The sequence below is a fragment of the Carassius carassius genome, chromosome 38, assembly GCF_963082965.1.
Source record: "Carassius carassius chromosome 38, fCarCar2.1, whole genome shotgun sequence".
Classification (NCBI taxonomy): domain Eukaryota; kingdom Metazoa; phylum Chordata; class Actinopteri; order Cypriniformes; family Cyprinidae; genus Carassius; species Carassius carassius.
This window is the reverse complement of record NC_081792.1, coordinates 26,337,561-26,349,496: the sequence shown is the minus strand read 5'-3', so window position 1 is coordinate 26,349,496 and position 11,936 is coordinate 26,337,561. Positions and strand designations below refer to the sequence as shown.

Below are 11,936 nucleotides of genomic sequence, written 5' to 3'. Positions count from 1 at the left end.
TTGTAAATGGGAATCAGAGGCACAATGCAGGCTGAACTATTTAATCCATCAATAGCGATTCCAGCAGACAGCAGCATAGCGCTTTAACATGAGGGTCAGGCCTGTGACTACCAAACAAACTCTATTTACCATCTACGTGATCAGCATGTTCAAGCATTTTGTTTGGACCAACAACAGGATCTGTCTGTAGAGTCTCAGAGGAATCGTTTATCGCTCAGATGTTGTTCACGAGACTTAGTGGAGATGTCAACATTGATCAGATCTATCTATCTATCTATCTATCTATCTATCTATCTATCTATCTATCTATCTATCTATCTATCTATCTATCTATCTATCTATCTATCTATCTATCTATCTATCTATCTATCTATCTATCTATCTATCTATGTTTGTATGTATGAATGAAATGATACTCTTAATAAGAAACTACATCTGTCAGTAGATGGCAGTAAATGTAAATTCATTGAGTCATTCATTCATTCGATTCATTCAAACTGCTGATTCATTCAAGTAAATGACTTTCTTTAGAAATGAGCCATTGAATCATAGGGTTTCTCTAAAATATACCACACTGTTAACATCTAATTACTGAAAAAGCACTTGTGTGATATTGCTTTCACTGCTTGTGTGATATTGCTTTTCATATAAAATAAATAGGAGATAAAAACTCATCAATAAATAAATGGAGATGTGCTTTTCTCATTTGCCAAGACATTAAAATATATTATCATTAAAATATGATCTAGGCATATTCATAGATTTTTTGGTGAAAATGGTAATGGCAAAAAACTTTTGCACAGTACTGTAGTTGAGATTTTTCTTTCTGAAAGTATGGATATGAATTTACTAGGGTCTTTATCCAAGCAGAAATAAAACTTAAAAATACTCTCCATTTAATCTCATCGCCACCTAGCTTATGAGACATACCAAACAACGGAGATATTAAAGAGCTTGCATTTGTTATTTTACTTTCCTATTTATGTATTTGGAGTCAGCAGATCTGAAGCAGAGTTTAAACAAAAAGGAAAAATCCAGCTATTAGAAAAGCAAACAGGAGTTTATGCATCTAACAGAGCAAATGAGATGCATTTGTCTGGGCTCATTTCAGCGGGGACCGCCGCAGTCACATCAGACAGGTACAATAACTAATGCCGAGCTGTTAACGTATGCCACTAATTTTAGCTGTCAAGTAATAATTGGGGAGGAGGTGTTCACTGTGCTGGTGCGAATATGCACGCTAACATAATCTATTTGCGGAAATTATTTTTACAGTTGAGAGAAGAAAAAAGATCACTGTTCCGGGCCTTCGCTGTTTATGTGAGTGGATGCGAACGAAAATAGGTGGCAAAGTTCAAGTAAATAGCTTGCACTATTCGCTGAGAATACATTTAACAAGCAGTTATTAGAGGGCAAATGCAAATGGGGATGCTCGTTATCTGGCAGTTTTACTGTTACTGCTTGTTGACGTGCATTGAACGCGCACTTCAGTGAATTATGTATGTCCCATTTTCTAGCTTTCAGGTCGTAGTAAATGTGCTCTCTGTACGGGAGGAAATCCATTTCATTTGTGCACCTTTATGACTGTACAGTCATTCAGAAACTTTCTCTCTCTCTCTTTCAGTCTTGCACTTTCTCTTTAACACCTACACCTAGACTTAAGTGCCAACTTGGAGTAAAAATAGTTCATTACAGAAAGTATGTCTTTATTCATATAGATATCTTTATACAAGCTGAATTTTCAGTATCATTACTCCAGTCTTCAAGGTCACATGATCCTTCAGAAATAATTCTAATATGTTTATGCTGCTCCAGAAACGTTTCTGGTTATTATTATTATTATTAATGTTGAAAAAAAGTGGTGCTGCTCAATATTTTTCTGGAAACTGGGATCCATTTGTTCAGGACTATTTGATGAATATAAAAAAAATATATATATATATATATATATCGTCACATACACAATTATATAGAGCATATATATCCAGCAGTGAAATGTAAGCAGTGAAAAGGAGGGTTCTGAGCCATATCTAGAGACCAGGGGTGTGTTTCCCAAAAGCGAATATGGTTCCAAGTTCCATCATTACCAGTGGAACATTAAGAACACTTAGCAACCCCAAAACAATCTCTAGATAACTATCCACGACACACGGCAAGCACTAAAGACTGATGATTATAACCTTTTCATGTCATGTTTAAAGAAAGGAATTTACTTGCGTTCCTCCAGCGTTAAACATGTGAGCCGATAATGGAGGGATTGTTACATCAGCGGCTGCGATGTGTCGCGTGGTTTGCTAAAAGTCACCTCACTCTAAGGGACATCACACTGCCGTCAGCCTCTGACAGCCACCCACACTAATTGTGACAGTTCAACGCTTAGATCACTTTGTGCGCCGCTAATTCAATACCCCATGCATCATTTTCTCCAGTGGAATATGCAAATGCAGCCAACTTTGTACATCGCCTTTCTTTTTTTTCTTCTCCTGCTCTGTTCTCTCCTGACTCCCCTGCACACACACACACACACACACACTTTCTCTAATCCCAAACTCCTCTATCCCACTTGTACCTTTGACACATTATTCAACTACTCTCAGGCATACCATAAAAGAGACAGAGAAAGATTGTTTTAAGCCAACATGATATGTTTTTGCAACCCATTTTATTTCTCTAAAGAGACAAATTACTGAAATATTAGTAGAACATTTTTGCGGATACAGTGGTTTTTATTTTCAGGATTATTTGATGAATAGACTGCATTTATTTATTAGAAATAAAAATCTTTTGTAACATTATAATAACATAATAATTATGTAAAGATTACCTTTTGTGACACTTTCTATCAATTCAATGCATGCTTGAATGAATGAAATTACATTAAATTAAACAAAAAAAATTATTAAATATTATATAATCCATCATTAAATAAAACTATAAATTAAAAAAAATAATAATAAAGTACTGACCCAAAATGTATTTTCTGACCCCACATTTAAAAAAATTAAATAAATATTCATATAATTCTTTATTCAAGACAACCTTTTTTAATAACTTTCAAACATATTAAAATATAAACCAGTTCTTTTAAATTGTAATAATACTTCACGATTTTAATGTTTTTGTTGTTTTTAAATGCATCCTTGATGAGCAGAAGAGAGGCCTTTCAAAAACATTTGAGCAAATCAAATTATTACATTTCAATATGACTTTAAAGCTGCTTTATGTAATTTCTGTGCCACTGGCTTTAACAGTACCAATAAAACAGCTTTGATAACATAGCCTACTCATCATAAAACTAGAAACTGGTGAGGGGAAACGAGTGAAAATGAAAATGACTAGACAATGCCAATCTAAAGCCAGCTGGCTTGAGCTGGAGGAGCAAGTTCATTCACTATTGTCATTCAGTGGAACTGCAAGAACAATCACTGATTCCTAATATGATCTGCAAACACTTCATCTACCAAACTCAGTTCAAACAGACAAACAAACAAAATAAAACATATTTTGAAGGCGCCATAAAGCTGCAATGTTTACACTCTTCAGAATGTCAGCGTATAAATGACAGTTAGTACAGCTGCATCTTATCTATGCACTTCAATTTGAAAACACAAATTACATCATTACATTCAAATTACACAACTCACAAATAGTAATGAAAGAGCAGACACTTCTTACCCCGTGTGAAGGATATGTGAGCCAGCCCCAGTCTCCTGAGATTTTGGTTGTGTCCAGGAGATTCACTGTAAATTGAACATAAAAGCATGTTACAGCAGCTTTCAAAATAACTTTTCTACATAATTACTGCAAGGACACAAGCTGATGCACGTCTGAGCATATTTTGAGAGACTGCATCAATCTTCTCTTTATATGGATACATTTCTATTTCAAACAAACTTCTTTTACTTACCTTTGACCTTGTCACATGACCTTTAAGCAGACTGTCTAATGACAATAAAATAACGTGTCTGGGACAGGACAAAAAGGGTCACTGGTATCATCCTCTCAAGGCTGAAGAGTCATTACAAATATCTTCCTAAATGTTTGTCTGAAGGCCCAACGGCTGGATCAATATGACAATTTAACCCAGAGGTAAACACAAGGTCTACTGAATAAGAAATGCAGAAGATGGACTGTTTTCTTTTATTTATTTATTTAATTTTTTTAAGGGGGTTGCAGTTATATAAAATAATAATAATAATAATAATAATCAATTGTTCTGATATTCGATGTGGTTCATTACCATTACTGTAACTGTTCATTGTACTATTTTTAATACTTCTTTTTTTTAAAAACTGTAAATACTGTCCCTGCCATTTTCTTTGCATTCTGGCCTTTCAACTGTGATAAAAATAACTGTAACAAATGACTTTTAGATTAACACTAAAATGTGTTTTCTTAATAAATTACATCATGTTCTCTCTCTCTCTCTCCCCCTCTCTCTCTCTCTCTCTCTCTCTCTCTCTCTCCCCCTCTCTCTCTCTCTCTCTCTCTCTCTCTCTCTCTATAAAAAAAAAAAAAAATATATATATATATATATATATATATGAATTTTGAATTTTTACAGAAAACAGCTATTATTATTATTATTATTAATTAATTAATTATAACTATATGATTTCATAGAAAACAGCTGTTGTGTATTTATTAAAATACAATTTTATAATTGTAATTATTAATTGTGTGTGTGTGTGTGTGTGTGTGTGTGTGTGTATACACACACACACACACACATAAAAAATAATAATTATTAAAATTATACTATAAAATTAGATTTAATTATACATTTTATATGTATACAATTGGATATGAAATTAACCCCTTGATATATCTTTTATGTATCTTGTTAGATTTTTTTTTATTTGATTTCAGCTTAAAAATTTTTACAAAAGGGCTAACATCAGACAAATATAATGATTTGTTGTAATGTAGTTTATATTAGGGCCCAAATGAAGCATGATGAAGTATGTAGAGCAGTATCATTGGCATTTGCAGTGGGCTGTCCCAAGGCTTTATTGATGAGCAGACACCTATAGCCTGTTTTTGGTACAAATCAAGGTCACCACAGAACAAGCATTTTTTTCTTTGTGACTGCAGCCGAGGGCCAAATCATGCTAGATTTCTTTCACAGCTAAACAGTGTAAACTGTATCTTCCTGCTCCCATCCATCTGGGAAACATGAGAGGTGATGTGCATCTGGCCCTGAGCTGCCGCCGGGACACTTGACGCGGGAAACTGTGACTGATGTGCCCATCTGTGTGTGAGAAGGAGCCGGTGTGAGATGCTCACCCGTCCTAATTTACCCTCCATAAGCTCAGAGACCATGAATGCTGCTTTACATTCAGTGTGCACCCAACTAGTTGGAAATGGGTAAACAATGGGAGTCACCTCCAATTTGGAAAAATGGCAGCTGCCACATGGACGTGTGTCGGGTAGTGCGCTAACAGATAACACAAACCAGCTTTAGCGTCCCATAGGTGCCACAAAACAACAAATGAAGCTTGCCAATACCTTCGCATTCCCGTCATTACGCTGCTCATCCACAGTGGTGCAAGTATTTTTAACAATGCTGAGGAGGTCACATACAGCTTATGATTGTGGGTTATCATGTTCGGCCCTAACTGACACCTTGTTTTTTATGTTTAATGTTAAACCTTCACAGTACAGAACACCTGCTTGAGTACAGGACTACTGTAAGTTATTAAATCCATCCTGACCGCTGTCATGAGACATTTCCACAGATCAGTGATCTGATTGACTACAGCAGAGTCTGTCATCTTACCATGCTGGATGTACATACTGTAACAGATTGATTTTTATTTCAGTGCAAATGTTTTGATTGTTTCTGAAATTTAGACCACAGCTCAATGCACAGAAAATTCAAAACACTGGTAACCAAATGGCTTCGATTCCTATTGATGCCCATGGAAAAGAATATTATGGGAGTTAATGTAACCCGAAATGGTTTGTTTACCAACATTCTAATAAAGGTTTGAACAAGAAATCCATTCAGGTTTGGAATGACATGAGGGGGAGTAAATGATGGGTGCACTCATTTTTGGGCAGCCTATCCATTTAATTAAACAAAAATCCATAGTTTTCTGTACTCAAAAAATGAACTAAATGCATTAACATGAACTGGCCAGACTAACAGAAGAACCACCCGAACATCAGACCCCAGGTGAGCTCCTCTTTTATTTTACAGGTAAAAGCAGTACATTACTCTAGAGGAACTCTCTGATTCTGTTCATTAACAGATTGTCTGTGCTTTTTTTTTCAGTTTCTTTTAAATGTCATCACTTTGGTAATTTTCTACTTAGAGAACATTATTTTAACTCTCTCTGATCTCTCCGTCCCTCGCTCACAGGCTGTAATCAGCAGTATTAGTGCACTTGGCGATTGGACTTCTAGTTTGGAAAGGCTGTTTCTGATGAGGGCACTGGGTCAGAAAGTAGGAACAGATGGCCTCTCTCACTCTCTCCTTCTTGGTTTTCTTCCCTCTCGCTCTTTAGCTGCTTATTACAAAGCAGTACTAACTAAAAGTAGCGCTGTTACTACCTTAACATTTATCCGCAGTGTGACAGTAGCACAGCTGCTTCCAAAATAGCATTGCCAAGTACACAATTCAGGACATAAGCACTAGCATCTGAATGTCGACATGTTTCACATACTGGAAGTGCACTGCCAATGACACTGTGCAAGTTAACTACTGTACATTCTGGGGCTTTTTGTCACAGACTTAAAACTAAGGATGACAAGCTTCTGTGTGTGTGTGTGTGTGTGTGTGTGTGTGTGTGTAGCAGTGCAGCGTGACAAAACCTAACATTATTTTGTCACAATGCATTATGCACAGAGCTTTACAGCCGAGCAATGTAACACAATAATCAAACACACTCTCGTCAGAGATAGGAAATCTGGTTCATTTTGGCAATTTGGTTTAAATATACTAAATATACACTAAAAGATATATATGTATGTATGTATGTATGTATGTATATACAGTACAGACCAAAAGTTTGGACACACCTTCTCATTCAAAGAGTTTTCTTTATTTTCATGACTATGAAAATTGTAGAGTCACACTGAAGGCATCAAGGGCTATTTGACCAAGAAGGAGAGTGATGGGGTGCTGCGCCAGATGACCTGGCCTCCACAGTCACCGGACCTGAACCCAATCGAGATGGTTTAGGGGTGAGCTGGACCGCAGACAGAAGGCAAAAGGGCCAACAAGTGCTAAGCATCTCTCGGGGAACTCCTTCAAGACTCCTTCATTTCAGGTGACTAGCTCTTGAAGCTTATCAAGAGAATGCCAAGAGTGTGCAAAGCAGTAGAACTAGAATATGACATATTTTCAGTTTTTTTACACTTTTTTGTTATGTATATAATTCCAAATATAATTCCACATGTGTTAATTCATAGTTTTGATGCCTTCAGTGTGAATCTACAATTTTCATAGTCATGAAAATAAAGAAAACTCTTTGAATGAGAAGGTGTGTCCAAACTTTTGGTCTGTACTGTATATATTTATATGCACACAAACACAGAGTGCTGGGTACTAACTGATTGATTATATGTAATCTGGATTACATATTCAGATTCCAAAAACGAACTACATTATAGATTATATTGTATTTTAAAATGCTACTTTTAATTAATTTCTATTTATTATTTAACAAATAAGGGCTGTTGTATTGAACATTCTATTGCTCAAAATCCTGAATATATAGAGGTAGGAAAACTTCAACACCCATAATGCACATTGTCGTCCAAGGCCACTCCCAGTCTGCTCCTATTGGATAGGCTTGACCAGTGTCAAATACATTTAGTGGGAGTGATGTTTTATTTGGACAGGATGCTGTGAAGACCTTTAAGTTTCTGAGTATAATGATATGACATCAGTTTTTGTCAAGTGAAATGGTAAAATGAAGTGACTATCGGAGCAGCTCTGGAGATGAAGTATCACAGGTATCAAGCGTGTAGCAAAAGAAACCACGCCATTCATTCACATAGAGACACGCAGAACATTCAGACGTCATATCTAAATAGTCTTTGTGATTTATTATTCACAGACCTAATTGTGTTATGCGTCATCCGACAGATATGTAACACACCGCATACAAGGGTAAAGTGATTTATATAGGTATTTTAGAGCACCTTGATAGCTTCACCAATACTAATATCAACATCCTGCTGTTTACAACAGCCAATTTTAGAAGCCCATGTCACAATTACACACAGAGATGCCTGTCAGCGGTGACGAATGCCTTTCCTCAACAAAAGCATCTCTCCAAGGAATTAGGTGTACACTTTTTAAAACAATTTTTAATCTTTTGCCCCTTCAGAAAATATAATTTTAAGGAGTCTATCCATCAAAAACAGAAAAGTCAGAGACCTGTTGTGAATTAAGTTTACAGTTGTGCTCATTCACAAACGGAGACGTCCCGCAGACTGTGGTTAACTTTTCCATCTTTTTCTTTTACACTCCAAAAACTGTTCTCAATTTTTCAGTTCATCTGGCTTTTCAGGCAGAGGCGTCTATTAGACCTGAGGACCTTTTTCTCCAAAAGATGAAAATAAAAAAATTAAATTAAATTAAATGATAAAATAAAATAAAATAAAATATAATAAAGCATTGGTACCATCAACAGTCTCAGAACGTATTGGCTACAAATGTAAAGCTTTTGCTAATGAGTCAGGGATATGTATGGCATCCTGATGTGAACAGGAACATTATGTTTATTATTAGTATGTAATGTATTTTTAATGAACAGACGTGTGAATAATACAAACGGGGAGGAATCTACAAGAGTATTAAAATATAAACCTGTGTTTGTTTGTTTCCTTTTTGAATATTTAATTACCCAAAGCACATTTTCAAATGCTCAAAGTAGGGCATTACATTTAATAATGAGGTTTTCTAAGCACTAATATATTAACACTTATTCTTAAGATCAGGGATTTAAACAAAGTTTAATGCAATAAAATTTTGGCACATAACTCAAATCTTTCAAAATAATACAGAGTGTTGAGATTAGATAGATAGATAGATAGATAGATAGATAGATAGATAGATAGATAGATAGATAGATAGATAGATAGATAGATAGATAGATAGATAGATAGATAGATAGATAGATTTTCTTCCAAGTAAATATGACTAGCACAACCAAGATGATTACACTTTAAAAAAATATATAATATAACACATTGTGACAAGTGGGGCGGGGCGGGGCCGAGAGCCGTAGGAATAGAGCGAGGAAATGAATGAATGAATGACACCTGCGACACTCACCGGTCGAGTCCTACGGAGGAGATTGGAAGGATACAAAAGAGGAGCGTGTGCGACAGTCGTCCACAAGGGGCTGTCACGCTGTTTTGTGTTTATTTGATTATTAAAGTCTTTGTTTAATTGTCCCTCTGACAAATATTGTTTTTCTATTATAATTACGTTGACTTCAGATTTCACACAGCGACTGTGTGCCGGTGCTTTTGTTTCTCAGGCATAAAACTGGCCATCTCGTTCTGTTTGAAATGACACATCCTTTCAACACTTCACAAGGAAAACAACAAAGGTAGGACATCTAAACACCCTCGCGCTCGACGGAGAGAAAGCTGCTGGGGGGACTCGTTTAATACAAGATTATGTTTTAGCTTATCATCTGAAGTGAAGAAATCCTTGAGGACTCATTTCATGATCTATCCTCAAGGCCCCGGAGAGTCCCTCCGCTGAAAACACATCACGCTTGTAGAAAACGGCCATTAGATTGCCACTTTCTGCCAGCGTCAAACATCCGGCTGCTTTTAGCTTCAAGACTACTTCAGTGAGCTTTAATAAATTGTTGATGGTGTTCAGAAACGGAGATAAATTTCCCTATATATGACACGGGTCTGTCTGTTCTCCTCACACTTCAATTATTTGGGGAGACTATCTGTCGGACGGATTGGTTTATGCCAGTGCTCTGTGTTCTCCTCAGCTTGAGGTGAGCTGAGACCCGAAGATACAGGAACACAAGCCTGTGTCTGTCTCTGGAGGATGCGGTGGCACAAACGGCCACGTGGCGTCAAAGCCGTACGGTCCCAGGGGACTGTTCGCTCACTTGTTTGCTGGTGGGATGGAAAGACCTGCAAAGCTATTTTTGGAAAGCACAGCAGTACTACTATGTGGAACATAGCTCAGTCACTATCAGTTGAGTTAGTTAGTAGCAGTTATGAACCAGGAAATTAATATTCACTAGTGTTCAAAGGGGTTTAAATGCTTCAGACCATTGACAGACTCGTGTTCAATTTCAGAAGAAAAAATTACATTACATTTTACACTTACTTTTCACAACCTAATAAATCCCAATGGATAAAACAAAATCCTAGCCTACAATGCCCCCCCCCCCAAAAAAAAAAATAATAATATTTTTTCTATACATTTCTTTATTAATGCCAGTAAAATTTGACTATACTCAATACCTAATTTGATTCCTCAGACAAAAACTGGCTATACCATAATAAACACACTACTTTATTTAGAAAGTTAAATATTAATTAAATAAAATTAGCAATGTTAACAGAAACATATTGAAGGATGTCATATCACAAATAACGATAATAATAATAAATTAAATGGAATGTTTCTTTTACATAAAAATAAAAGTAAAAAAAATAAAAAAATATAAAAATAAAATAATAATAATAGAAGACAGGAACAAGTAAATAGAAGTTTTTTCTGACAAAAATAAATAAATAAAATAAAATCACTTTTAGAAAATACCATCTTGACTTTACAGATGAATTAAAGAGATTTTATATATATATATATATATATATATATATAAATTACATGTAATAATATAGCTGAGAAGTGAACTACTGGGAGTATTTATGAATCATAAAAAAGTATCTGTGCATTTCCCAGATCATTCTTCTGGGAAATGTTTTAATTAATGAGCTGATAAAAATAATACTTGCATAACACAAAACTTTAGTTAATGCACACTTTAAACCAAAAATCAAAATACTTTTATTAGGCCACTGGCTCCTGAACGTCCTTAAAAATATTCAAGCATCCCGCTCTTCTCGGGCTGACTTCCGCAAAGCTTTTTGGTAATTACTGTGTCCGTCTGTCTACACCTCAAAGTCAGAGAAAGATCGACTTTATGCTATATGTGGGCCTGCTGCATCTCTGCAGGGGTCCCAAGTCTGCATTGCTTACATTTTTTTTTATTTCATTTCTTTGAGTCTCCAGTGCTTGACAAAAATAAGCCCGATTTGTGTTCGCATTCAGCACGTGTCAGACAAAATCATTTGACTAAATCAGTAAATCCTTCACAGCAATGCACGATTTCTCATATAGCATCATGTCAGGATAAGACGCAACACGAGTCTTTCTCAGATGAACAACGATAAGTCTTTTTTGACAGTCATAGATAGACATATTTTAATCCATATAAAAGCCTTTAGTGTTGAGCTGCCATTCATCAGAAGCACTGAGGTGAATCTATACACTGATAGCATTTAATGGAAATAAGTCCAGTACAATAGAGTAGATACTAAATGATCGCTCGCTGATAGAACTGCACGTCTGCTTGTGACAATTTCAGCCGTACCCCGTGAAATGACAGGACACGCTCGACTGAAAATGGCCAATGCATTTCAAGACCTCTGATATGACATTATGACACTGGGCTGTTTTATTACGCTTCTCAATAAAACGTCTAAAAATAAACGACACAAAAAACCCGACGCTTGGAAAAAGAGAATATTTATTTCATCACCAAACTATAATTTGATTTTCCACAAATCTGTGGCCTCGGAAAAGTGTGTTGTTTAAGTAAGCAGATGATTATTTAACATGGAAAAATAGCAAGCCTCGCTCAGACCTCTATTAAACCTTTAGAGCGCAAGCTACACATAATTTCTCCAATAATCTGGGCTGTAGCCTAAAAAACTTG

The 11,936-nt window shown here is 35.8% G+C and overlaps 1 protein-coding gene across 4 annotated transcripts in view; it reads right to left on the bottom strand.

The window, feature by feature from the left end:
- The window catches only part of LOC132119667 (ephrin type-A receptor 8-like), a 69,211-nt gene that overhangs the window by 45,636 nt on the left and 11,639 nt on the right, over positions 1–11,936 (bottom strand). For all 4 annotated transcript variants that reach the window (XM_059529824.1, XM_059529825.1, XM_059529822.1 and 1 more), the window contains exon 2: positions 3,676–3,740. In XM_059529824.1, the coding sequence (XP_059385807.1) occupies positions 3,676–3,740 (65 nt within the window). The remainder of the gene's footprint in view (positions 1–3,675; positions 3,741–11,936) is intronic.